General features: G+C 50.3%; 1 protein-coding gene across 11 annotated transcripts in view; it reads left to right on the forward strand.

Moving 5' to 3' along the window:
• The window catches only part of Cit (citron rho-interacting serine/threonine kinase), a 165,529-nt gene extending 138,327 nt beyond the window's left edge, over positions 1–27,202 (forward strand). For 4 of the 11 annotated variants that reach the window (XM_076922553.1, XM_076922557.1, XM_076922560.1 and 1 more), the window contains 19 exons: positions 582–744; positions 1,019–1,183; positions 3,914–4,051; positions 4,527–4,707; positions 4,833–4,924; positions 5,852–5,956; positions 6,201–6,370; positions 6,946–6,990; positions 7,424–7,504; positions 7,623–7,758; positions 9,773–9,912; positions 12,709–12,801; positions 14,065–14,173; positions 14,283–14,411; positions 14,869–14,949; positions 16,948–17,026; positions 17,121–17,300; positions 25,852–26,161; positions 27,072–27,202. In XM_076922553.1, coding sequence (XP_076778668.1) covers positions 582–744; positions 1,019–1,183; positions 3,914–4,051; positions 4,527–4,707; positions 4,833–4,924; positions 5,852–5,956; positions 6,201–6,370; positions 6,946–6,990; positions 7,424–7,504; positions 7,623–7,758; positions 9,773–9,912; positions 12,709–12,801; positions 14,065–14,173; positions 14,283–14,411; positions 14,869–14,949; positions 16,948–17,026; positions 17,121–17,300; positions 25,852–26,161; positions 27,072–27,095 — 2,421 coding nt within the window. In that variant the 3' untranslated portion in view covers positions 27,096–27,202. The remainder of the gene's footprint in view (positions 1–581; positions 745–1,018; positions 1,184–3,913; positions 4,052–4,526; positions 4,708–4,832; positions 4,925–5,851; positions 5,957–6,200; positions 6,371–6,945; positions 6,991–7,423; positions 7,505–7,622; positions 7,759–9,772; positions 9,913–12,708; positions 12,802–14,064; positions 14,174–14,282; positions 14,412–14,868; positions 14,950–16,947; positions 17,027–17,120; positions 17,301–25,851; positions 26,162–27,071) is intronic. The other 7 variants (XM_076922554.1, XM_076922563.1, XM_076922556.1 and 4 more) reach the window with 4 other exon arrangements.
• The last annotated feature ends 725 nt before the right edge of the window (positions 27,203–27,927 follow it).

Genomic DNA, 27,927 nt, shown 5'->3' on the forward strand with positions numbered 1-27,927 from the left:
CTTGTCAGACGTGATTCCATTTTTCTTCTGTGTATAGTAACTTTTTGTTGGTGTTTTTTTTAGTAAGCCTTTTGTTTTGATATCATCTTAGCATTTATTTTCAATTTTTGCTTTCTTTTCTTTAAAAAAAAAAAAAAAAACAAACCCACAATCCTTCCCCTCCCCATGTCTTGTCACCAAGCACCATGAGACAAGTTCAAAGGCGCGACGGACCTCTGAACCATAGCCACCCCTCCCAGCTCCATACCTCCTCCATCCCGATCACATTTTTTGAGGGGCAAAGACTCTCGGGAAATGGCTCTCCTGCCTTGGGAATGCTAAAGGAAGAGGTGGTGGCAGTTGAAGCATCTTTAACCCTCTCGGTGAAAACCTCCACACCCGCTCTTTTTTTTCAGCCGACTGGAATGGGCTGAGGCCCAGCCTCCCTTCCCCCTCCCCTTCACATGCCATTTTTCCCAAACACACTTACAGTGAGTATATGCCTGGCCTTGGTGGCTTGCTCCTCCCGAGTCAGCTCTCCTTTAGCCTGGGTCCAGTGCCAGTTTCTAGGAGTTAGGAGATATCTCTGTTTCCATTGCTAGGGTTTATTTAGTCGACGGAAAGAGGACCCTGCTTTGCCCACACAGGTTCCTCTGCAGTACAATGAGCTGAAGCTAGCCCTGGAAAAGGAGAAAGCACGCTGCGCGGAGCTGGAAGAAGCCCTTCAGAAGACCCGCATTGAACTCCGGTCTGCGCGGGAGGAAGGTATGAGCTCTCGGCTTCAAAACTACGGAGCAGACTGAAGACCGTTCCCCATGAGACGGGCCAGGACTAGTTCAGTGTCTCTGTAGGCCACAGGTTTTCATTCCAGGCGTGTCCCCAGTCTGAGGGTTTTGCAGCCTCCTCTGTGTCACGAAGTTAGCACAACAGCTGCCCTTTCGGTCTTGGGTCCTTGAGAGACAGCCATGGGTAACCTTCTTAGTCTGGCGCACTAGGTGGCTGAGCCAACTAAAAGGCTTTGTAACTGGTGTCTCCACAGCTGCCCACCGCAAAGCCACGGACCACCCGCACCCGTCCACGCCAGCCACTGCGAGGCAGCAGATCGCCATGTCCGCCATTGTGCGGTCCCCCGAGCACCAGCCCAGTGCCATGAGCCTGCTTGCCCCACCATCCAGCCGCAGAAAGGAGTCCTCAACTCCAGAAGGTATGCTCTTGTCACCGTCTGTTTCCTACTGTTAAAACATCTGAAACCCAGTAGTTTATAAAGAAGAGAAGTGTGTTTGGCTGAAAGATTCAAAAGCATCTCCCTGCATCTCAGCGCAGCAGAGGGAACCGTGTAGCCAGACAGAGTGTGGTAGCCCAGGTCATTCCATGTTCTTGTAAAACACCAATGCAGCCACTGGAAGCCTGTCTGCATGACACCAGTCTAAGGCTACTAAAAGTGTCCTTCCCTGTCTGTTACCCAGAATCAACTGTTGTAGTTTCCAGCAGTAGCTCGTGTTAAAATTGAATCCTGTAGCTGATAAGAATATATTTTAAGAACACGAAACAGTCTGGTGGTGCACACCTTTAATCCCAGCACTCAGGAGGCAGTAGCTGGCGGATGCCTGTGAGTTTCAGGCCAGCCAGGGCTACACGGTAAGGCCCCGTCTAAAAGCAACCACAGAGAACCTGAGAACACTGACCTGTGTTTCTCAGGTCCACTTTTAAAAATCTCCCTGACGCTGTCCTGTATCCTGCAAGCTATCTCGGTGTTGTTTAAAGTACTCTGTCAGAGTGTATTAGATGTGCTTCCCTCTGGCAAAGAACTCCGCAATGTTGCCTGTGTGGGTATAAGAGTCCCCTACCAAGGAGACCCTTGCTGCACAAGGGTGTCCTTACAGGACATCCTGTACTTCTTAGAAGTGGCTGGTGGGTGAATTTTTAGGAAAGGAGTCAGTATGTGAAAAGGTTATGGCCACTTCAAATGTGACCAACTGGCAGCCAGTTGCTATGACCACTGACAGTGTAAAGGGTTCCTTTGCGGTCTCAAAAGTACCGTGTCATACAGAGACGAAAAGGACCTTTGGAAAGGGTGAGGAAGGTGGTTTGAGAAACCTTGGAAGGAAAAGTAGAGCCCCTGGCTCACTGTCAGCCTTCTTAGGTTGTGAATTTCGATGACACTGACTTGTTGCTGTGTTTATGGGACACTTTTGTCAGAATGCTTGACTCTAAAAGTCTTCCAGATGGGAGAGAATGGCCCCTGGTCAGGTGTCCACTGACAGGTGTCCTGGAGCAGGTCTCTGGGCACCATGTTCCCCAGGCCCTCCTGGTGTGTATCGTACCCTTTGGGTGTTGCTGTGTGTTTATGTCCCACCATGTCACTGGTCCCTCACAGCTTCCCAAGAAAGGAAGAGCGGTGGCACAGTGAGGAGACCCCAGCAGAGCTGGGCTTGGCGTCTATTCCAGGCTTCTCTTTGTGTACAGTTGAGGGAGAGCCAGTAAATGGGGGTGGGGGAGCTTGTTAATTTAGCAGGCAGGGATAGGAATGTAAGACTTGGTTCTCCAGAGGTAAAAAGCTTTGAACAACTGGTTAGTCATGAAAAAACCGGACAGAAAAGAATTCTTCAGTCAGTTCTTAATTTAATAATGAATTCTACAGTTCATATTTAGTACTTTTAAACTGAATTCTGTGAAAAGCATTAATTACATCTGTGTTTCATGACTAAATGTTTACAAATAATTAGGGCTGGGCTGGTGGTGCACCTTTAGTCCAGCATGCAGGAGGCAGAGGTAGACACAGGCAAATCGCAGTGAGTTCAAGCCAGAGTGGTTGAACGAGGTCTACACCAGCCAAGACTGCAGGCTGAGACCCTGTCTCAGATAACAGTAACCGCCCACCCTCCCTTAAATGTCCGCAGACATGGGTGCTGCCATCGAGGCAGCTTCTGCCAGGGGTATGTTCTTAAATAAAGTAATTATCAGGTCACAGAGCGATGTCCTACTGTACGGTGGCTACATTAACTTACAGTTCAGGTTTTGACAGTTTAATGAAGAGACGACTCCCATGCCATGTCAGTCACCTGAGAATGTGCAGTTCAGTATGCTCAGGGCACTCGGTGTGGTCTGGTCGCCCTTGCTCATGTTGTAGGACACCCCGAAACCAAACAACCTCTGGGTCTGTCAGCAGATACTCTGCATCTCCCTCTCCCCATCTCTGACGACCACTGATCCACTAGGTCTCTCATGCATGGGCTCATACTACATGCAGCCCTCTGTGACTGACTTATTTTCCAGAACAGCGTTCTGTGGGATCCACCCACCCTGTAGCGTGTCACTGCCCCGCTGGTTTCTTTTCTTTACATGGCTAAATAATATTCCATTGTCTGGGTGGTGCGTGTCACCCATTACGCTGAGAGGGGAGCTTGAGCTGTCTGCTCGTTGGCTGCTGTAAGTTCTGCCGCCGTGAGTGATGCACACTTTTCTTGTGGGTGGGTGTGTTTTCTGTCCTGCTGGGCATGAAGCTAGGGGTGGAAGCTGCTGAATACTGTGTGTATCGTGGTCTATGAACGGCTTTTTGAGGAACTGTCCTCCAGGTCCCTAAGGTAGCTGTGCCACTTTCCATCCCCCTGGGAGGTGCAAACAATGCCATTTCTCCGCAGATGCCATTTCTCCGCATCCACTTTAGCCCTGAGTTTCCATTTCTCAGACTCCAGACATTTTAGTGGCATGGCACCTTGCTGTGGTTTTAATTTGTATTTTTCCTAAAGCCTAATGACACCTAGCATCTTTTCAGGTTCTTTGAGGTTGTTTTTCCTCTTTGGGGAAATGTCTAGTCAAGTGCTGGGTCTTAAGAACTACTAATAACTTCCGGGCGCCAGTCCTGGCGGAGACTGTCTCTCCCGTCCCTTGGGTTCTCTCTTCCCTTCCAGGTAACCATTCTCTTTCCCTTCAGAATTCAGCCGGCGTCTTAAAGAGCGTATGCACCACAACATTCCTCACCGGTTTAATGTGGGCCTGAACATGAGAGCCACCAAGTGCGCCGTGTGTCTGGATACCGTGCACTTTGGACGCCAGGCATCCAAATGTCTCGGTAAGAGGCGCAGCTGTGTGTCTGCTGGACACCTCCATGTCTCTGTCTGGAAGATTTATCAGTGGAGACGGTGTTCTAAATTGTAGTGTAATACATTCACTGTCAAAGCTTTTCCCTTCAGTGGGAGGAGGGACACTGTTTTCCCTCACGACCCCCATGTCAGTATGCAAAATGCTTCCACCTTTGTTAATTTCCAGCCGCTTTGTGTCAGGCTAGTCTCTCACCTGCTTGCTCGAACATCATGAACATGCAAGCAGGCTCCTGCACACGCCTCTCTGGGCAGCATAGCCTGAATCCAGCAAAACTGGGCCAAGGGCAGTGGCCCTCTGTGTCCCTGTGGGGACCTGGCACCTAGGAAAGCATCTGGATGACTTGCATGCCCAGCTTCACTTGCAGTCCTACTGGGGGTGGAGAATCTCGGGGCCTGGCTGGAAGCGCACTGTGTGTCTTCAGGCTCTTGGTTGCTCTTCTCTAGAATGTCAAGTGATGTGTCATCCCAAGTGCTCCACCTGCTTGCCCGCCACCTGTGGCCTGCCTGCTGAATACGCCACACACTTCACCGAGGCCTTCTGCAGAGACAAAATGAACTCCCCAGGTCTCCAGAGCAAGGAACCCAGCAGCAGCTTGCACCTGGAAGGGTGGATGAAAGTGCCCAGGTGCCTCCAGGGTGGCCTGCCTCAGGGAGGTGCTGGCGGGAGGATCACAGGGAAGTGCCTTTGAGGGAGCCCTCCCACTTGCTTCTCCGTTCCGATATTTTTCTCTTCCATCTTTCTTTCCCCAGGAATAACAAACGGGGACAGCAAGGCTGGGACAGGAAGTACATTGTCCTGGAGGGTTCAAAAGTCCTCATCTATGACAATGAAGCCAGAGAAGGTAAATTAGTCATTCAGGGGAATGTCATTGCACGCGGCTAACCCAGGCCTCCAAGTGTTGGAGTGAAGGATTTGTTTTTAGTGTTTGGTTTTATTAATTAATTTTTTTTTTGACTGCCTCGCAAGCCTTCTCTGCTTTCCCAGTTTTCAAAGTTAAAAGCCAGGTGACTTCTCTAAAGGTTATTGGTGCGATACTCAATCTATAGGTCTCCCCCTTGAAGGACCCGCAGGGTGCTGCCCCGAAGACCCCACCTGCTAACACACCAGAGAGCCTCCGCCTCAGTCAACTAGCCCGCAAATCCGCAGCGGCGGCGGCAGAAAGTTGACTGTGCCCTTCATCTGACACACTTTATTTTTTTTTTATCTTCCCTTTCTGCCTTGTCTGCACCTCTTTCCGTTCTTTGTCCTTGTGCGGCTCTTTACACGCCTCTGCTCTCCTCTCCCCTCCTCTGCTCTCCACTGCTCTCCTCTCCCCTCCTCTGCTCTCCACTGCTCTGCTCTCCTCTCCTTTGCTTCCCCTCCTCTCCCCTCCCCTCCTCTTCCCTCTCCTCTTCTCCCCTCCCCTCCTCTTCCCTCTCCTCCTCTTCCCTCTCTTCCTCTCCCCTCCCTCCTCTGCTCTGCTCTCCACTGCTCTGCTCTCCTCTCCTCTCCCTTCCTCTGCTCTCCTCTCCTTTGCTTTCCCTCCTCTTCCCTCCCCTTCTCTCCCCTCCCCTCTCCCCTCCCCTCCTCTGCTCTGTTCTCCCCTCCCCTCCTCTGCTCTCCTCTCCTTTGTTCTCTTCTGCTCTCCTCTCCCTCCTGTCCCCTCTTTTCTCTGGTCTCCTCCCCTCCTCTTCTCTCCTCTCTTCTCCTCTCCTCCCTCTTCTCTCTCTTCTCTCGTTCTTGGTCCTGTTCTTTTGTTTTTCTTTCCAACCTTCCTCTTTGCACCAAGCTGGACAGAGGCCGGTGGAAGAATTTGAGCTGTGCCTTCCCGACGGGGATGTATCTATTCATGGTGCCGTTGGTGCTTCTGAACTTGCAAATACAGCCAAAGCAGGTGAGTGGGATCCAGAAGAGCCCCGCCCAGGAGGTGGGCTGGGTTTGACAGATTTAGAGGAGCAGGATGGGCATGTGGCAGTTCGCTCTGCCTAGAAGGACCACCTCACCTCCAGTCCCCCATCTCAGGAGGCACTCAAGTTGCAGGGTGTGGTGGGATTCTGATGCTGTGACATCATCGTCCCTGTTGGGGGGTGGGGTAGGGAGCCTCCAAGGCCAACCTTGTGCTCTCTGAACTCCTGTAGATGTCCCATACATCTTGAAGATGGAGTCTCACCCACACACCACCTGCTGGCCTGGGAGAACACTCTACTTGTTAGCACCCAGCTTTCCCGACAAGCAGCGCTGGGTCACCGCCTTAGAGTCTGTCGTCGCAGGTGGGAGAGTTTCTAGGGAAAAGGCAGAAGCCGATGCTGTGAGTATGTGATCATGACGTGGGCTCGGGGCTTCTCTAGGGTGTGCGGCTGTGGGCACTGACTGGAATGGCGGGAGGGTCTCCTGCTCGCTCCATCTGAGAGCTGATGGCCATGCATGGGGAGGGTCATGACTCAGTCTGTGGTGCAGAGCAGGGGAAGCTGCGGTCTGCCTGGAGCAGCCTCACTGCAGCCTTTGTAAGGAAGCCCTCCTGTTTCCTCCCCGAGTTATAAGCACTTTGACCGGAAAGTCAGAGCAGACGCCAGTGAGCACCTGCGCTCGGGGAAGCTGTACGATCTGTCCAGCTGCCTCTGCAGCGTCTGCTCTCTGTAGGCAGGTCTGAAGTCCCACCTGTCCTCAAATGTGCTGTGCCTCCATCGGCACCGCTCCTCCGGGAATATTCCCGGATACAGACCATGCTCATTGCTCATTGGTGCTTGCTCCTCTGAAGGCCAAGCAGAACTTTTTTAGACACTTAGCAGTGGGAGGGTTCTTAACTGTGAGCCTCCAGAAGAATTGTGTCCTGTTCCACACATGAACCTTTTTCTGAAATGTGTGTTAATGTGTGTACAATAGGCATGTGACCGTACTTGCCGTGAGCTTCAGCCGGTGTGGGGTGAGGTAAAGAGACCTAGAGGCTTGGCTTGCTGAGGACACCTGTACTTTGTGTTCTTGCTGCAGTTGAGGTGGGGGAGGGGCCTTCCTAACAGCTCGTTAACCCTCTTGCACCTTTGTCTTACCATTTCCTGTCCGTGGAGTAGCATCTGTGCTATGTCACCCACTTGTGTGTGTCTGCACCAAGCTGTAACTGAAGCTAATTAAGGGTGGCACTGAAGGGACCATTAACAGTGGCCCAGGGTTTCAGTTAAAAGATGGTGGCCCGAGCCCGGGGTCAGGCTCAGGGGCCTTGCACTTGGCTTGGTGTGTGTGAGGCTATGGTCCACTGTGTGCCTTTGAGCTTGACCTTAGGTTACTGTCCCTCTGGACGGCTTGGTCATAGATAGTCTGAACTCACCCTGCCTCGTCTTTTCTGTTTTCCTTCCTATATGGAAAGAAATTACTTGGAAACTCTCTGCTGAAACTGGAAGGTGATGACCGTCTTGACATGAACTGCACCCTGCCCTTCAGCGACCAGGTACAGCCGGCTGTAGTCGCGCACTGTCAGGATGGGGGCGGGGTGGCTTTGCTGCCATTAAACACGGGGATCATTGTAGTGTCTGGCTTACACTGTCTCTGGACCTCTGTCCTGGTAGGTGGTGCTGGTGGGCACCGAGGAAGGCCTCTATGCGCTGAACGTCTTGAAAAACTCCTTAACCCACATCCCAGGAATTGGAGCAGTCTTCCAGATCTACATCATCAAGGACCTGGAGAAGCTACTCATGATAGCAGGTGGGAGCCTAGCACACAGCCTCCTTGTCGGCTTTTATGGGCAGCACTTGGAGAGCCGAGTTTCACACTGGAGATGCACAGAGGCAGCCTCCTGGCCGCAGGTTGGAGCAGCAACGTCCCCTTTCTGTGCGTCTCTGCTGATGCTAAGCCACAGCTGATGGGCCTTTGTCCACATTTGGTTCCCTGTCCATGTCCAGTTTACCATCCTGACACTCTGAAGGAACACCGTACCATTCTGCTACATGCAGAATGCTGAATTAGCTCTCGTTGCTATAACGAAACACCTGAGACCAGGCTTCTGATGAAGAAAAGAGGTTTATTTACCTACCCCACAGCCCCGGAGGTTTAGAATCCCAAAGGGCATCGTGCCCACTTGGTGAAAAGGTCTCCGTGGCTGCATGACCTCATGCAGGTAGCATGGCAGGAGCATGCTGGGGACCAGCAAATTATCACCACAGAAGAACACTGGCTAGTCAAGGCTTGCTCCTTTATGGAGTCTCTTATGAGCTCATGGGAGCTTCTCTCTGAGGCCTAAGACCTCCCATTAGACCCTGGGCTTACCACCTTATCTGTTTGATTTTATGTGTGTGTACGCTGCAAGGCCTCACGGACTGAGTCAAGTCAAACTTTGTTTCTGTTTTAGATAGGCTTTCATGTAGCCCAGGCTCACCCTGGACTCCGAACCCTTCTCCTTCTCACATGTAGGAATTTTGGGAATATCTCATCAGGCCCTTTGTTCTAGTTGCCTCGGTTCCAGTGTGGGCCGTGACCTCCTGAGAGCTAGCCTCCTGCACATGACCATGGTGTGGTTACTACAAGGTCCTTCTCCTGTTCCTGGATGCTCAGACCCTTCCTCTGGATTCATACTCTCCGACATTTTGCTACACGCCTTTCCTTTCTGTACACATGCATTTACTTATTTTTCAGCATTTGAGTTAATCATGGGTATGAACCCCAACCAAGTCCGACAGCATTTGAACCCGTGGGCCCATCTGTCCCATGGCCCTGGCTTGTGTCTTCTTTTTAGCCTCATTACTTGTGGGCAGGACTTTTTTATTTGCTTATTTGCTTAAATGTTTGAAGTAGGTATCCCAGGCTAGCCTTGGACTTTTTATGTAGCTGAGGATGACCTTGAACTTCTGAGCCTCCTGCCACCCCATCTGGATTGGCTCTCATCTCTCTGTCTCTCACACCATGGACACATCTGAGTAGCTGGACCCTGTCATTGTTCCCAACACATTCTTCCCTCCACGTTCAGGGAGCATGTTTCAAATCCTTTCGTTTTTTGCCTGCAAAATTATCCCCATTTCCCAAGAACCTGAGAACTGAGAAATCAACAGCTTTCATTTCAGATCTAAAGCGTGGGCCGCGACAATGGACATGCGTGCTGGGCAGGGGGTCCCCATCATTTCAGATGTAAAGCATGGGCCGAGACAATGAACATGTGTGCTGGGCAGGGGGTCCCCATCATTTCAGATCTAAAGCGTGGGCCGAGACAATGGACATGCATGCTGGGCAGGGGGTCCCCATCATTTCAGATCTAAAGCGTGGGCCGCGACAATGGACATGCGTGCTGGGCAGGTGTCCCCATCAGGAAATCCAACAGCCTTCTAGAGTCTCAAACTGGGTGTCACCATGGCATCACCAGTGGGAAATTCCTTCCTGTATCTCATTTGATGGGTCTCAGTCAAAATGTAGGATTCCCCCTACACACACACACACACACACACATACACACACACACACAAACTACGGTATAAAGTTAACTGTAAACCACAGAGCTTTACAAAACACAAAGGAATTCCATGGATACACCTGCATCCTATCCGCTAGGTATTTCATTTTATACACAGATATTCCAAACTCGGAATCCCTTCTGCCCCACTCGTCTTGGATAAGGAGCACCCTCTAGTTTGTCCACATAGGCTCCTGTGGTTTTCAGTCATGGGTAAACCGGTTGTCCTCTGTGTCTTCATTGATGGAGCCCCTGACCACCGCTGTTCTTTCCTCTCAGGGGAAGAGCGAGCCCTGTGTCTAGTGGATGTGAAGAAGGTGAAGCAGTCCCTGGCACAGTCGCACCTTCCCGCCCAGCCCGACATCTCCCCCAACATATTCGAAGCCGTCAAAGGCTGCCACTTGTTCGCTGCTGGCAAGGTAAACTCCCCTCCAGGCTTTTGCTGATGAAATATTCTGGAAACTAAGCCTCCTCTTCTCACCAATCTTACTGGTTGACCTTGAAAATTGGGCCTGTGACCATTTTGGGTTCCTTCTGGTGCTGAATTGATTTGGGTAGATAAGACATTTGGGTAGATAAGACATTTGGGTAGATAAAACATTGGCCCAGGCTTTGGATCTAAAGGAAATGTCTGAGGAACATGGAAGCCGATGGTGAAACACAGGGTCACAGAGTGCAGAGAGGGAGGCAGAGGCAGGCAGGGCTCTGAGTGCAAGGCCAGCCTGGTCTACAGAGTTGGTTCCAAGCCTGCTACAGATGTCATGAGGCCCTGTCTCAAGACAGAACAGAAATAACCTGGAAAAAACCAATTTGACATAGAAAAAGTATGTTGATTACTAGAAACTTAGAAATTCTAAATTATATTTATTTGGTGGTCCCTCGGTACCTGCCAGCGATTGACTCCAGAACCACCACTTGCAACAAAGCAAAATGCAAAGATGCCACAGACCTCCCTGCTGTGTGCAGTGATGGGGGTCCTGTGCTCTCTGTCCTTTGTTCAGCATCCCAGATGACTTACAGTGTTAGTGCAGGCAGTGTCCTGTACCTTCATGGGAATAACGCCAAGACAACAGCCTCTAGGCCATTCTGTGCTGGCACCACTGTACTCTGCCCAGGTCCCTTCAGTCTGTGTGGGTTCTGCAGTGTCAGGAGCCAAAGGCAGAGGAGCAGGTGTGTAGCAGGAACTGCTGGTGCCAGTCTTGTTGGGTTTTCAACCTACCAAAATTCAGCGTAGAAACACACTGGTCTGTCGTTGGCCGTTTCATCTAACATTTGACAAGGCTAAGAGTATTTACAGTTGTGCACACTTCTGATGACGGCCAAACCAAGCGTGGGTTTTGTTTTGGGATACAGCCTCGCTAGCTTTTGGCTGGCGAAAGGCAGCTCAGCTGCATAAGCCTGATGATCCAAGATTGTCCCCTTGAACCCATGTAATGTTTCCCCGGAACCAGGATGATGGATAAGTCCCCCTCTTTGAGTTAACCTTCCCCAGTCTGTATACTCTGGCACCCCACCTTCGTTGAGCAGTCAGACCAGGAAAAATGGCAGGAGTCCAGCTGAGGGCAGTGACTCCCCATCCCCTACCTGCAAGCAGGCTCAGCTGATATGAGCTTTTGTGCTCCAAGGACTGAGTTCTACCACATTCAACAGAGTGGATGGGGGAAGGTTGTACTCTGACCTGCATCCATGCACCATGGTGTGTACATAGACGTGTATGTACACACACACACACTCAGCATTGGCGTCTGTGTCACGGCGTTACTTTGTAACACTTTTTTTTTTCTTTTGCCCTTGCCTTTTCTCTTCCTTCATTTACTCTCCCCTGACTTTTTCCCATTATCCTCCTGGTTTCTTCTCTAGCTCACTAGGTTCCCGTAGCAGGGTTTTGTTTTTTTTTCAAGGCTATGCATTGTCCTCTAACTACTGTTTTAGCTGCTCCTTGTATCTACACATGCGGGTGCTTTTATCAGCATCCCACAGATTCTAAAGTTTCTCCTATGAACAGTGAGTTACTTAGAAATGTACATGTTGATTTTCAAAGATAACTTAAAAATTATAAATTGGTCCTTTTATTGTTCAGAGTACTAAAAACAATGTGGAATGTGCGTGTAAATTGTAAAGCATCATACTGTATTACACGCACAGCCTCCCCAACCCCAGGCCCAACATCTCCTGTGAGTTGCATTTTCCTCTCTACTGCTCATGGCTGGGAAGGCATAGCAGCCAAGCTCGGAGCTCGAGGCCGTTTGCTCAGACCTGTGTATCAGAAGGCAGACAGGAATGCTCGTGTTCCTCAGGCTCCCTCCGGCTGTAGCCAGTGTGGAAGCTCAGCCCATTGCTGACCACCCTGTGATGGTCGTTGTTTGTTGCTGACTGGACAATCTAGAACCACCTGGGAGAGGAGCCCCCTCTACATGCCTTTGGGGGATTACCCTATATAAATCAGTATGAGCTGGCTTGCCTTAGTCATGGGCTGGCCCATTCCCTAAGCAGGGCATCCTAGGTCAGATACCTGAGCACAGCGAGCCGAGCTCTAGCACGCATGTGTTTGTGTCTCTCCGCTCCCACCTGCTCCAGCTCCTGCTGCCTGGTTTTGATTATAGCCGTGAGCTGCACCTTTCACTGAGAACCAGGTTAAACTCTGTCTCCTGTGCATTGTTATGTCAGCGGATCTGATCACAGCACCAGATAGGAAGCCTTGCCTGGGATAATCTGCTCTGGAAAGACCTGTAACTGCGCCCGGGGTGTATATCCTCAGGGGTTCCAAATCATCAAGGTGACAGTGGAGATGAGTCACCTCACAAAATTCCCTAGTATCTACCCCTCGCCTTCCCCATAACACCGTGTCCTCCCCCACTCAGGGTAATGTCAACACAGTCTGTCTCCACTCAAATGCACATGTATATGAACTGTGAGATGTCACATGGCCCCTAGACCTTCTCTTATTCCCAGCTAAGTCAGTGAGCCTCAGACCAGGAGACCTTTGGTGACGTGTAGACAGTTTTGATTATCACAAGCTAGGGGTGCTACAGGCACTGGTGGTGAGGGCCACTGTGTTCCCATTGTCCTCCAGTGTACAGGTGGTCCCTACCTCCACCACAGAAAGCGATCTGGTCCAAGTGTCTCTGGTGCTGAGGCTGAGACCTTGTCTAGTTTTGCGCAGAGTTCTAGTTGGTGCTGGTGACAAGTTCTCTTTCTTGCCCCCTGGCTTCTAGATCGAGAACAGCCTCTGCATCTGTGCCGCTACGCCGAGCAAAGTCGTCATCCTCCGCTACAATGACAACCTCAGCAAGTACTGCATCCGCAAGGCAAGCCAGCAGCCCGGCCTCCCCTCTAAAGCATGAGACCTGTCCTTCCTGGAAGAGCCCAGAGCCTGTGGTAGCCAAAGTGTCCCCTCTCTCTTTATTTCTGTGTGGGATCTGCCCAGCAGAGTCAGCTTTCTGAAGGTGGATGGAGGAGATGCCCCTTTGAGCTAACAGAAGGCAGCTTTGTCTTAGAAGTTAACAGTCCCAGACAGTGTCTGTCTCATCTCCATCAGCACCTAGAGGTTTTTGGTGATAAGGGATAAGCCAGCACTGGCTTTATTTTGTCTTGTGATCAAGGGTCTGGTTCTCAGGACAGAATGCTTTGTAGGGGATGACCGCTGTGTGGCCCTTTAACTTTGCCTCGATTCTGGAGACAGTGTCTGCTGTCCCCAGACTAAGTGTGTTGTGTAGTGACAAGTCTGGCTCATGCCTGGTCATGCCATGATAACACCAGAGTGAAAAGGGAAATGAGTCATGTGTCCACGGTGTCAGTGAACTGCTGTCTCTGTGGGCTTGTTAGCCAGAGCTTCTTGGCCACCCCTGCATCAGGGCCGGAGCTGGCCGCTTCAGGGTTTTCTGATTCGCAAGTTGGACAGTAAAGCCGGGAAAGACCTGCCTTTCCCCATCAAAGGCCGAATCTACCTTTGATTTTTCCTACCATCTCAAGGCAGCATCCCACATCTCTGTTTCCTCAGACTTGGCATGCAACTGATGGATGGATACATTTTCTGTGAAGGTGATGATTAAAGTTTGAACCATTGGCTTCAGGCAAACAGGATTCCTGGCCATCTCTCTGAGAAAGCATGCTGGCTACCTTTTGTTTTAATGATATTAGGATTGGCCTAGAAACAGCTACAACTAATTAGGAGGCCGTTAAGCCAGGGATGCAGTAATGCTGTGTGGATGATGCAGCCTCAAGTTAGAAACCAGCAAATTACAAGCCAGCCCAAAAACAGACACCAGGCCAGGCACCCCAGCTGTTAGGAGTTGGTGTGGGATTCCAGCCCTCTGCTCCTGCACGGACACATTGGTACTGTTTTGCCTGTCTGTGGAAATGGCCTTTCTCACCCATTTGGGAGCGGCAGTTCCACCTTAGTTTTTCAGCCTACTGGGGCTGGGGTAGAGCAGCGGTAATGAGGTACCATACAGGTCATGGGTCACCTGGCAGGCATGTTGTCAGAGGCTTGGCTAGAGCTTCAGGCAGAGACAGAGCAGCAGAAACTTGGGTCCTGTGTCATCTCTGTCCCTCTGTGCCCCTCCCCTCAGGAGATAGAGACCTCTGAGCCCTGCAGCTGTATCCACTTCACCAATTACAGTATCCTCATTGGAACCAACAAGTTCTACGAGATTGATATGAAGCAGTACACTCTTGACGGTATGGCTGCCCTCCTCTATCCTCCTCCCAGCCCCACTTGGCTCGGGCCCTGCAGAGGGAGGGCAGCCCCGGCTGTGTCCCTGAAGCCCCACCTGGCCTGCCTTCACAGAGTTCCTGGACAAGAACGACCATTCCTTGGCACCTGCTGTGTTCGCCTCCTCGTCCAACAGCTTCCCCGTCTCCATTGTGCAGGCGAGCAGTGCTGGGCAGCGAGAGGAATACCTGCTGTGCTTCCACGGTGGGTCCCTTGCCCAGGGGGTGGAGAATGTCTGCCCAGCATCACGGATGCCCACTGCGGGTCCCTCCCACAGGGCAGTGGCCTGGCCATCCTGATGCTTCTTTCTTGCCTCCCGCCCCTGCTTCCCGTTGCTCACCGCCTTCCTCTGGCTTTTACTACTTTTTCTCTTGATTTTTTTTTTTCTTTTTTCTTACTTTTTAATCTCGGGGTGTTTCTTTCCCCCCTTCTTGCCTGACTGCCTGACTCTTTTTTGGCTTGAACACTCTTTCTTGAGGAAAACTGATCAGTCAGAAAAACTTCACTTAGGAAAGTTTCAGTTTAAACTGGAGATGGTTCTGTGGCGGTCATCTGGCTTTGCCAGTCTGGTTAGATCCAGTCAGTTGTCCCTGGGCTTTGACCCTCAGACTCCCATCAAAGCATATGTGGCTAACGTCCCCATGCCCTTGGTGCCTTTCAGAATTTGGGGTGTTCGTGGATTCTTATGGACGACGTAGCCGCACAGATGATCTCAAGTGGAGTCGCTTACCTCTGGCCTTCGGTATGTGAGGTACAGGGTGGGGGGAGGGGTGGCCTGTTCGCCAAAGCTTGTGTGTGTCCTGGGAAGGAATCATCTCTTAGCTTTGGTCTGATGCTGCTGTCTTCTAATGGACGTAAGTGGTGTGGGCAGAATTCACCCAGCAGTGTCTGTGGAGAACCGTGAAAGTCTTCAAGGCCATAGTCCATCCTTGTGGAACGTAAGGTCTCATGGTACAAAGGAGAATATTCCTGGTGGATTTTAAGTCATTTTCAAGGCTGTGTAGTGTCCCATGGCATACTTGAACACAAATTAATTCTGACTAGGCAGAACAGTGAGCTTGTATCAGTCCATTCTGTAAGTGCAAACACCGTGGTAGGCATCCTTGTGCTGTCTCGTCAGATGCTGTTCTCTGGTTGTATGTCCTAAATGTGGAGTTGGTCAAGGAAGAGACACATGTGCAGGTCCATAGAACCAAACTCTGGATGCTCCTCGGGACCACGGTGTCCAAAAGGGGACACACATCACATACACTCTCTCTCTCTCTCTCTCTCTCTCTCCTCTCGGTCTGTTTCTCTGTCATCACACACACACAAATACTCACACAGTCTCTATCACGCACATACACACACACACTGTCACACACACTGCCTCTCTCTGTCACACACACAAATATACTCTATGACACTCATACATGCACACACATTATGTCTGTCACACACATACTCACATGCACACACATTCTCTTACACACATGAACGCACATGCACAGAGTAAATAAACAAATGTAAGAGAAAATACTTTTTTGTTGTTATTGTTCACCTGTTGCTATGCAGTAAGCCATCCTGGAACTCAGGAGCTTAAAGCAACAGCTTGTTGTCCTTGACTCTGGGTCTGCTCAGCTGTGTCCCTCATGGTGTCACTGGGATCTAGGAAAAGGAGAAAGTACAAAACAGCCTCAGAAACAAGGTGGCTTCTCTGTCTCTCTTCTGTTTTGCTTTTCTTTCTTTTGTTAGCCACAGGGGTCACTTACCTAGAGGCCTTGGTTCCTCTGTCTGGACTCATCCAGGACTATAAACAGAGGCATCTTGGCCTTTCTTTTGCACCACATTCTGCTGGTTCAACAGGCCAACAGGGCTGCCATGTTCAGAGTCACGGCTTGCCAGCGGAGCAGCCGTGACAACACAGGGGAGGACAGGGCCTGTTCTGACTTCTCTAGCTACAGTGTCCCCTCAGAGAGAGAGAAGTATTAAGATGTGCTGCTTTGCTGGCACACAGGAGGGGTCTGGAGTTCATAGCCAGCCTGGGCAACGCAGGGAGACTATCTACAAAATGAAGCAAATAAGAATAACAGTAAAGCCCCACCACAATGTCTAAATCCTGGTCTTCTAAAAACTCTGCTTGGAGAGGGAACTGACTCCTCTTCCAGAGGACCCCGGTTGGGTTCCCAGCACCCACATGGCAGCTCACAGCCATTTATAACTCCAGTTCCAGGGAATCTGACATCTTCTGATCTCTGAGGGCAGTAGGCACATACGTGCATACATGCTCATATACGAGCAAAAAAATCTTTAGAAACACGGAGTGTGTTATAGTGTAAACAGGTCCATAGGAAAAGTCTCACCCTGGTGTCCATCCACGTTGTCCACCTTGTTGTCCCCACAGGGAAGGACTTTCCTGAGCTTATCTCCCCAGTGTTCTGTGCAAATACAAGCATATGGTAGACCTGAACTTGCTCTGCTGACTGAGCAGTGCACTGTGGGTAGATACAGGGCTTCCTGACGCATCCTTTACCTTGTGCAGAGTTCCACAGGGATGCAGTAATTTACTTAACTCATTTGTCTGATGTAAGTTATTCTGTCTTACTCTATAATAAGCGACAAAGCAGCGACTGAGCCCAAGCTAGTGTGGTTACGCTGTGACGGGTGCTGGATGCTGGGTCACTGGTCCTTGTTCAGTTTTGATTTTACTCACCCCCCACCCCCTTTTCCCTCATGCTCATCCTCCATGGCGGCCTTGCAGCCTACAGAGAACCTTATCTGTTTGTGACTCACTTCAACTCACTGGAAGTGATTGAGATCCAGGCGCGTTCCTCACTGGGGTAAGCTTTTCCCTCCATGCTGTGAAGACAGGAGTGCCACACAGCAATGGAGGTAGCCAGTAACAACTGTCAACTCTCTTCTGGAATCCTGCAGGACCCCTGCCCGAGCATATCTGGAAATCCCAAACCCTCGATACCTGGGCCCCGCAATTTCCTCCGGAGCAATTTACCTGGCCTCCTCCTACCAGGACAAGCTAAGGGTCATATGCTGCAAAGGAAACCTCGTGAAGGAGTCTGGCACTGAGCAGCACCGGGTGCCCTCCACCTCCCGCAGGTACTGAGTCTCCTTCCCTCCACCTCGTGAAGATGCTCAAGGCGAAGCATGCTTTTGGTTTACGGCCATCATAAGCATCAGATTTTGGAGGGCTCCTGGTCACAGCGGCAGGGAGTGTCTGACATTTCCCTGAGGGAGCCTTCAGTGGCTCTGTTGAAAACAGGTCAAGACTTAGGCTTCCTTGCTTTGGTAGATGTCTGTCCTGCTAGCCGCTGAGCCCCAGGGAAACCTGTGGCCCCTTCTTCATGATGTTTACGCCCAGTGCAAGAGAGAGGCAACTGGAACCCTGGTCTAGTCCTGATGGGCTCACTAGAGCACTGTGGGAACTCACAGGAGGACCTACAGCCTAGACTTGGGACCAGGAAGGACTTCCTCAAAGAAAGGAAACAAGGGAGGGGCATCGGCATCAGGAGGGCCGGGAGGTGAGGCAAGTAGAGGGGAGGTCATGATGAGTGAGGGGTGAGGGTGGGGGTGGGCCATGGCTTCCCAAGCCACCTGGAGGCTTCTATGGAACCTGTGAACTCTTCAGAGTTCTAATATTTTATAATTTGCATTTATATTTGTGTTGGAAACCTAACCGCCAGATATAATACTCAAAGGGCACAGAAAGTATTAAGTAGTAGTCTCTTTGGTTTCTGTTCTTTCTTATTTTTTTTTTTTAAGAATAAAGATTTACGTATTTTTATTTATTTTTGCTTTATTGAGATAGGGTCTCACTTTGTAGCCTTAGCTGGCCTGGAACTCACTATTATGAACCAGGCTAGCCTCGAACTCATAAAGACCATCTGCCTTTGCCTCCAGACGATGCTACTTACAACTGGCTCATTTTTTTAAAAAATTTATTTTATGCATATGAATATTTTGCCTGCATATATGTGTGTGCTCAGTGCCCAAGGAGACCAGAAGAGGGTATCTGATCCACTGTGAACTGCCATATGGTTGCTGGGAATTGAACTCATGTCCTCTGGGGGGAAAAAAAGCCAGTTCTCTTAACTGCTGAGCCATCAGTACAGTTACCTGCCCCTTAATTTAAACAGATAATGGTCTTGTCAAGTTCCCATGTATCTTAGGGTTTTACTGCTGTGAGCAGACACCATAGCCAATGCAAGTCTTATAAAAGACAATATTTCATTGGGGCTGGCTTACAGGTTCAGAGGTTCAGTCCATTATCACCAAGGCAGGAGCATGGCAGCATCCAGGCAGGCATGGTGCAGACAGAGCTGAGAGTTCTACATCTTCATCTGAAGGCTGCTAGTGGAAGACTCACTTCCAGGCAGCTAGGATGAAGGTCTTAAGCCCATGCCCACAGTGACACACCTACTCCAAGAAGGCCACACCTTCTAGTAGTGCCACTCCCTGACTCAAACATATGCAAACCATCACATTCCACTCCCTGGCTCCCATAGGCTTGTTCAAACACACAGTCTATAGAGGCTGTACCTAAATATGGCATAATGCAAAATACATTTAGTCAAACTTCGAAAGTCCCCATAGTCTATAGCAGTCTCAACAGTGTTAAAAGTCCAAAATTCAGTGTCTCTTCTGAGATCCATCCAGTCACTTAACTGTAATCCCCAAAGCAAGACAGGAAGCCAGCCGGGCAAATTCCAGACTCTGCATCTCCATGTCTGATGTCAAAGCGGTCTTCAGATCTCCAACTCCTTTTTTATCTTTGTTGAGTGCAAGAAGAGCTGGTTCCACTCCCTGTTAGCAGCTTTCCTCAGCCCACAGCTCTGGCATCTTGAACATTTTGGGGTCTCCAAGGCAACTTCAATGTTACAGCTTCTTGTTTCAGTGTCTGGGATCCACACATGATCTTCCGGGCTCTCCAAAGGGCTGGCATCACTTCTCCAGCTCTGCCCACTGTAGCACTCTAAGCTCAGGTTGATCCACTCCACTGCTGTCCTTGGTGATCAGCCCATAGTACTGGCATCTCCAATATGCTGGGGTCTTCTGCTGCAACTAGGCTTCACCAGTAGCCTCTCATAGGCTCTCTTCATGGTGCCAAGCCCCAAATCCTTTGCATGACCCCTTCAGTCCTGGGCCATCAACTGCAACGGAGGCTTCCCTGGCCTCTCACAGTGCCAAGCCTCAGCTACTCTTCATGACCCCTTCATGCCTTCAAACCAGTACCACCTGGGTGACTCTTACACATTACCAAGTCCAGCTGCAGCCTTAGGTACAACCTTGGCTATCTCTGGGACACAGCTTCTGTGTGCTCTCAGAAAACACTTCCCAGAAGATTTCACCTCAGTAATGCTGGTCTCACTTTAAAAAAAAAATTGTATTTATTTATTTTTATGTATATGAGTACACTGTTGCTGTCTTCAGACACATCAGAAGGGGGCATCACATCCTATTACAAATGGTTGTGAGCCACCAGGTAGATCCTGGGAATTGAACTCAGGACCTCTGGAAGAGCAGTCAGCGCTCTGCCATCTCTTCAGCTGGTCTCTTCTCACTCAGCACTAAGTTCTTTTTTTTTGTTTTGTTTTTGTTTTTGTTTTTTGTTTTTTTGAGACAGGGTTTCTCTGTGTAGCCCTGGCTGTCCTGGAATTCACTCTGTAGACCAGGTTGGCCTCGAACTCAGAAATCCGCTTGCCTCTGCCTCCCAAGTGCTGGGATTAAAGGCGTGCGCCACCACCGCCCGGCTCAGCACTAAGTTCTTAGCTCCAGCTAACCAGCATCAACTGTCCTAGTAGTCTCCTCCTCTTTACTACAAAGCCAGAGTCACGTGGCCAAAGCTGCCACGTGCTGCTGCTTGCTGGAGCTGGAACATGGCCCCCTTGTTCTATTTACATCATCACTAGCTTCCTCTTTTCCAACTCCTTCACTGCCTAAGCTTGGCTGTCCTGGCTCATGCTCTGCAGACTGACCTTGAACTCAGAGATCACAAGCCTGTCTCCTGGGATTGAAGTGTGGTCCACCATGCCTGGATCTAAGTTTAGCTGGGTAGGATCTTGCCCCCAAATCCCTTAATCTGTCATCTCCTAGGATACAGGATTCACTTCCATTTCACTTCATGTGTCCCTTTAATAGTTGAACCATATATTTTATACTTTTCCTTTCTCAACTTGCTACGCTTGTTCAAAACGCTCTTCATGAGACTTAACCAGAGAACAAAGTCTCTACTGGGCTTTTCTGAGACTTCCTTTGTCAATGCAATTAATATCAATCTCTTTACCAGCCGAGCAGTGGTGGTCTAGCCTTTAATTCCAGAGCTTGGAAGACAGAGGCAGGTGGATTTCTGAGTTCTAGGCCAGCCTTGTCTACAGAGTGAGTTGCAGGACAGCCAGATTTACACAGAGAAACCCTGTCTCGAAAAACCAAAAATAAATAAATAAATAAATAAATAAATAAAATAATAAATACATAAATAAATCTCTTTACCTTAGAATCAGGCACTCTTCAGACAGGGGCAAAATGCAGCCACATTCTTCACCAAAGTACCCCCAAAACAGTCTCTAGGCCACATACTGAAATTCTTCTCCACTGAAACCTCTTGGGCCAGGTCTGCACAATTCAAATCACTCAAAGCAACAAAGTCTTCCATATTCTAGTAGGTCGACTCACTTAAAACATCCCATAGCTTTTTAAAGTCCCCAAATCCACATTCTTTCAAACAAAAGCATGGTCAGGCCTATCATAGCAATACCCCAGTCCCTTGTACCAACATCTGTCTGAGTTAGGATTTTACTGCTGTGAACAGACACCATGACCAAGGCAACTCTTATGAAGAACAACATTTAATTAGGGATGGCCCACAGGTTCAGAGGTTCAGTCCATTATCATCAAGGCAGGAACATGGCAGCATCCAGGCAGGCATGGTGCAGGAGGAGCTGAGAGTTCTACATCTTCATCTGAAGGCTGCTAGTGGAAGACTTGCTTCCAGGCAGATAAGGTGAAGGTCTTAAGCCCATACCCACAGTGACACACCTACTCCAACAAGGCCATGCCTCCTCCAACAGGGCCACACCTCCTAATAGTGCCACTCCCTGACCCAAGCATATACAAACCATCACACCATGCTACCCTGAACTTCTGGCTCAGACAGTCCTCACCCCTCATCCAGCAAGGATCTGAACCTGCCTTCTCTCCTTGTTCCTCCCTTCCTCCCCTCCTCCCCCTCACACTACCACCACCCAGGAAGAAACCAAATTTGCTTCTGTTCAGACATCTTTCTGCATCTATATGTGTACAAGTCCATGTGGGCTACTCCATAAAAACTATACCATATATCAGTCTCTCTTTCTGCCACTACGATGAGATACTTGGTGTTGGGTTGGTTATAAAGAGCCTCATGGTACTGTCTCAGTCAGGGTTTCTATTCCTGCACAAACATCATGACCAAGAAGCAAGTTGGGAAGGAAAAGACTTATTCAGCTTACACTTCCACATTGCTGTTCATCATCAAAGGAAGTCAGGACTGGAACTCAAGCAGGTCAGGAAGCAGGAGCTGATGCAGAGGCCATGAAGGGATGTCACTTACTGGCTTGTTTCCCCTGGCTTGCTCAGCTTGCTTTCTTATAGTACCCAGGACCACCAGCCCAGGGATGGCCCCACCCACAGTGGACGGGGCCCTCCCCCCTTGATTACTAGTTGAGAAAATGCCTTACAGCTGGATCTCATGGAGGCATTTTTTCAAGGGAGGCTCCTTTCTCTGTGATAACTCCAGCTTGTATCAAGTTGACACAGAAAACCAGCCAATACAGTACTGTTCTGAAGTTGAGGGCCCACATGGTAAGACAGGGACTAACACACACATGTGTACCACCTTGTCCCTGTATCCAACCCTGCTCGCATCCTAAAAGCTGTGTCTCCACCTCCAAATACCATAATTCCATTTCAACCCTCTTAACATCTCACTGTGAGGAGGACTAGAGAGACAGCTCAGTGGTTAGAGTGTGTGTATGGCTCTTGCAGAGGGGCTAACATTTGGTTCCCAGCACCCACACCAGGAGGCTCACATTGTAACTCCAGTGGCAGGGGATCTGCCATCCTCTTCTAATCTTCTGGGTTACCTGTACGCACATGGTGTCCTTAAACTCACGCAGGCACACGCACGTCAAACTCTTTACTCTCAAATAGTGGGGAGTAAATTTCCATGCACAAACGCTCCAGTCCCCTGAATCCCACTAAGTTCTCTACTGTGATACCGCATACCATAAAGACGGCCATAGGACACGCTTCGAAGTGTACAGTTTAGTGGTCTGAGCGGTTTTGTACATGTATCCAGTTTCCACCAATATCTAAATTTAAAAGGTTTCTATCAGCCCCAAAAGAAGTTTGTCATCTACGTCAGTGACCGCCCCAGGCATGTTCCACATTCAGCCAGGGCTACTGTTCAACTGGCAGGTGGGGCCTCCTCTTGTCCAGCAAGCCCCAGGTTCAGTCCGCCAAAGACAGCCCTGAGTGTCTGTCTGTGTAGCTTTTCCAGGTCAGAGATTGATCTTTTCCTGGAAGGGAGCCTTCAGGGCACTGGAGCCTGTCTGCACCTTCCAGATGTTGCAGGATGCTGTTTCCTCATAGTGGCTGTCTGGTGACAAGCCTGCTGGCTTCACTTCTACTGTCGATCTGAGGAGAGGCACAGGCTCGGGGCATGCTGAGTCCTTCCTGAGCCTGAGCAAGTTTGGTTCTCTTGCATAACTGCTGTTGGCTTGCTCCAAGCTGGTTTTGCAATCCTTTCGGTCAGCACGCATGAGTGTGTGTGTACACGTGGCTTGTTTGTTTGTTTGTTTTTGTTTTTGGCAGTATTGAGAATTGAATCCTAGGCCTGGCATACTAGCCAAGGGCTCTGCCACTGTGCCACCCCTGTCCCCAGCCTTGCAGTCAATGTGGTTTTAGTCAATCCAGGGAACCCTGACGTGACAGATGACCAGCTCTTCATCTGAGGCTGCTTTACCAGGTCTCCAAGCACCGTGTTTGGGTGTTTGGTTCTAAGTCGTGTGAGGTCGGTTTTGAGGATCGCTGTGAGACTTCTTTGTTCCAGGGATGTGTGAGAAACTGGAGACCTCGGTCCACAGTGCTCTTGAGATTTAGTCCAGGGGACTATTTTATGGGCTACCCTGTAAGCAGCCATGAGGATCCCCTGCCTGGTGCGAGGCGTCACATCTGGGACTGTAGAGAGGACCACAGAGGGCACTGTCCTTATTCTCTAGGGTTTATAATTTGGTGTCCAGATCAACATCACCGAGTGTTCCAGAATCCTTAGGTATTGTAAAAGACAGACATGTCTTTAATATTCTGATGCCACACCAGGACACACTGTCTCTCTTATTGATGGATAGGAGCCAATGTGTCTGAGATGTGTGGTCCCGTGCCTCTATGCAGCACAAGCGACAGTGCACTGTGCACTCTTTTCTGTACCTTAACGTGTCTGAGCAATGGCCTTTTCTCTTCGTCATGGTGGTTTTAACCACGGGAATGTGCTGAGAGGCCAGCGCCAATGCCATTCGATTTGATCCCATCCCCAGAGTGATGGCATGGTGGACGAGTGTGCACCCCTAAAGTGCCTAGAACCTTAGTGTCATTTCCAAGTCATGCCAGAGAGGGGTCCAAGTGTTGGGAGTAGGCTTTCTTATGGCCACGCACCTCACTTGGTCCACTGTAAGTACCTGCTTGTTCCGTTGACCAGAAGGGCTCCAGGTGCCATGAATGGAAAAGAGGCAACCTGCTGGCTTCCCAGGGGTTGGGGTCGGGGTGGGGGTGGTACCCAGCAAGCCCCACTCCTACCTGCTGTCTGTTCTCACCAATCACCTTTGCTCCTGGCTGCTGTGGGCGGGTCAGAGTGTCTATGATTGGCTTGGCTAACTGTGATTCACGGCAGGCCCCATTTTTCCTGGCCGGTTTAGCAGAGCAGGGACCATAACTCTGCAGAAACCATAAAGTGGACGTGGTAGCTCATTGGCCATTATGGATACGGAGATGGAAGAGTGCCCAGTTGGCCCGGAGTGATGAGTGCTGTCTCTGCTCTCATTAATCTAAGCTTCTGTCACCAGTGGCCTTCCCCGAGCCACCCTGCTTCCCTGGACACAGAGCTCCCTCCTGCTAGCCTCGATGAGCCCCTGTGGACACATGCTAGAATGTCTCATTCCCAAGAAGCTTAATGTATTTCTCTCCCTTGGATTTATTTGTTCTAATGCATCTTCTGTGTCTCCGAGTTCTGCAGCTCGAGGCGTTTACAAACCTTGATTCCCGGGTGTAGAGATCAGGCCCCTTACATCTAATACCCCAGAGACACGAAGTCGGCTGACTCTCAGAGCATTTATCTGAATCACTAGTTAGCGCATAAAGCTGTTCACGACCAGCTGACACTTAGAAGATCATTTCTGCAAATTGTCCTGATTTTCAGCTCCTTCCCGCAGGTAGTTCAGGCCAGGCCAGGGCTGAGGGTTGGATTGATCCTACCGAAAGGTCCCAGTGTCCCGGGGCTTGTAGTTCCCAAATAGATGGCTTGTGTGGCAAGACAAAATGGGAAAGAGCTGGGCGGTGGTGGCGCACGCCTTTAATCCCAGCACTTGGGAGGCAGAGGCAGGCGGATTTCTGAGTTCGAGGCCAGCCTGGTCTACAGAGTGAGTTCCAGGACAGCCAGGGCTACACAGAGAAACCCTGTCTCGAAAAAAAAAAAAAAAAAGAAAGAAAGAAAGAAAGAAAGAAAGAAAGAAAGAAAGAGGAAAGAGCGCTGGTCCGGAGGACCAGAGATTGTTGGTGGGTAATCTCTGGCCAGGGTGGTTTTGTGAACTAGCCGGACTGTCCCTGTCTGCTTTGTTTGGTCTCCTAATTTTACCAGGTGTCTTCCCTGTGTCCATAGACCATCTTATTGCCATTACTGGGGATCCTCAGCCTTCTGAGCGTCTGTATCAGTTACCACAAAACCATGGAGAAGCCACCTGCAGGGAGAGGTGACCAAACGCTAGGCATGAGGCTGTCACAGATCCAGGCCCTAACAGTGACAGCCTTTCTCAAAACTACACCCTTGCACCAAGGCCCTTGGTGGGCCTCTGATTTCTGAGTTGTGATAGGCTTAGCCCCTAACAGGAGACCTCTGGGAAATATTAGGTTGGTAGGATAGAGTGAGGAGATCGTGACCCCAGACTGACCTCACTTCGGCCCTTCGGCAGCTCCCTGGGCTGCTCCACCTCCACACACCTGCCTGTGCAGCAACAAGAATTTGTTCCCATTTGCCGTTGTTGTTAGACAGTGAGGGCTTAGCTGAGGCAGGAGCATGGAGAGGATGCAATAAGTAGGAGATAGCACCAACACCTGGAAGTTTGGGGTTCTCCTGTCCTCATCCTCGGGTCTAAGCTTTTCCTAGTAAGAGTGAAAGGTAGTTATGTCTTTAACCCCAGCCCTCAGGAGCTGAGGCAGGAGGATCATGACTTTGAAGCCAGCCTGGGCTTTATAGTGAGTTCCACACCAGCTGAATGCATACAGAGTGAGACCCTGTCTCAAAAATTAAACCAAACAGTGTTGTAAGGGGGCCTGCGTGGAAGAGACAGGAGCTGCAGCTTTGGGCCTGTGACTTCTCAGCTCTCTGACTTCTTGTCCCTAGCAGCCCCAACAAGCGAGGACCACCGACATACAACGAGCACATCACCAAACGTGTGGCCTCCAGCCCAGCGCCACCAGAAGGCCCCAGCCACCCCCGAGAGCCAAGCACACCCCACCGTTACCGAGACAGAGAGGGCCGGACAGAGCTGCGCAGGGACAAGTCTCCTGGCCGTCCTCTGGAGCGGGAGAAGTCCCCAGGCCGGATGCTCAGCACGAGGAGAGAGCGATCCCCAGGGAGACTGTTTGAAGACAGCAGCAGGGGCCGGCTGCCTGCGGGAGCCGTGAGGACCCCACTGTCCCAGGTTAACAAGGTGAGACAGCATCCTCAGGGCTTGTATAAACAGGACTCCATCTCTGTGACGCAGGCTTGGGGGAAGCGCAACCTTAGGAAGAAAACATGCTTTAAGGGGCTTTCAACACAAATGACATGTGTGCTTTAAGGGAAAGCATGTGTATGCACACCTCAGAAGGGAACAGCTACCAACTGGTATGCCGTTCCCTGCCTCAGAGGCAGTGATAGTCGTTCCTGTGGCTGTTCTGTGCACACCAGCAAATAAGCATATGCATCCCCCTTGTAAAATACAAATGATAACATTTTGGACGTTTTCCAACACACAGACAAACGTAGACATATGGTAGTTGCTGGTATTTTTCCGGAAGGTTCCCAGAAACTTGCAGCTGCACTCGTCTTTGAGAATTTGAGCTCTTTCCAAGTCTGGGGTACCGTGCGGCTTTGAGGCTAGTGTCCGAATCGGTGGAGAGAGTTGTGAAGCACACTCTCATGAATGCTCACACGGGTCCTGGTGTTCAGTCAGCCTTGGTGGGCTGTCCAGTTTGTAAAGCCCAGTGTAGACAGAGGCATCACCTTCTGTCCCCTGAAGATGAGTGGCACTCTCCTACAGATGCTACTATAATACACGATGCCTCTTCTGGCAGAGAAAGAAGAAAGGTTTCCTCATTAAAACTGAGGGTGCATATGTGTGTGCAACCGTGCAAATTCCGTTTGGGTTTTTTTTTTTTTTTTTTTTTTTTTTTTTGACTCGTTTCCTGCCTAACCCCATTCTTTGAGGGCTGGTTCTATTGAGTTGGCATTGTTCCCTGTAGCAGCATTGTCACCTGCAGGAGGAGCAAGACAGGCACCCTTGTTTTGCCTCACACAGGGAGCCAGCAGCAGTTCCTGGCCTTGGACGCTAAAGGCCCTCTTCTATATTCGCCTCCTAGGTCTGGGACCAGTCTTCAGTATAAGTCTCAACCAGAGAACCACCTCCTCCTCATCCCAGTCTGCAGGAAACTACTGCGCTCTGGGTCTCCACCGCAGGGGACCCCAGCAACCATCCGCCCGCCCGCCCGCCCGCCCGCCCGCCCGCCCGCCTGGTCGGCCGGCCCGCATTTGGCGCAGCTGGGTCCAGACTGTCCTTGGCACGGATACCCCCATCTCCAAGGGGTGCAGATAGCCAAGGCTCTTAGGCGATGCCAGCGCTCAGTCCCCCCCCCCCCCCCCGCCCCTCAGAGGGGAGGGAGCACCTTCCTGCAGTCATCTCTGCACTGTTAACTCTCAGCATTCACAGACGTTTGTACTTAGCTCCAGCCTGAACTCGTTCATCAAAAGGAAACCAACCCGGACTCGAACGTGGCTGGAAGTCTTCTGCTACTCTAAGATCCTCGGGTTGGTTGGTTTTTTTTTCCCCCTTTGGTTTGATTTCCTCTTCTTCCTCCTCCTCTTTTTTTTTTTTTTTTTAAAGACAACAGAATTCTTAGTAGACTTGGCTAGCGATGTATTTCCTGTTGTAGTGATTTTTAGCTAGATCACACCATCAGGTCTTTGCCACTGAAACGTAGCCTAGAAGAGCCCCGCCGTCGGTTGGCTAACCTCCTGTGTTCATGTAGCTTCAGTCATTCTGTCCCCGTCCATTCTCATAGATGGCCCTGTCTTACCCAGGGTGACATCATAGCCAAATGTTTACCGTTCTCATTGCCTTTTATGGCCTTGACAACTTCCCTTCCCACCAGCCGAGAATGTATGGAGGGTCAAACGGGCCTCGGCTCAGAGGCAGTGACCTGGGGCCAAGGGACCTCG

This window comes from Arvicanthis niloticus, chromosome 24 (assembly GCF_011762505.2).
Source record: "Arvicanthis niloticus isolate mArvNil1 chromosome 24, mArvNil1.pat.X, whole genome shotgun sequence".
In the NCBI taxonomy this organism is placed as follows: domain Eukaryota; kingdom Metazoa; phylum Chordata; class Mammalia; order Rodentia; family Muridae; genus Arvicanthis; species Arvicanthis niloticus.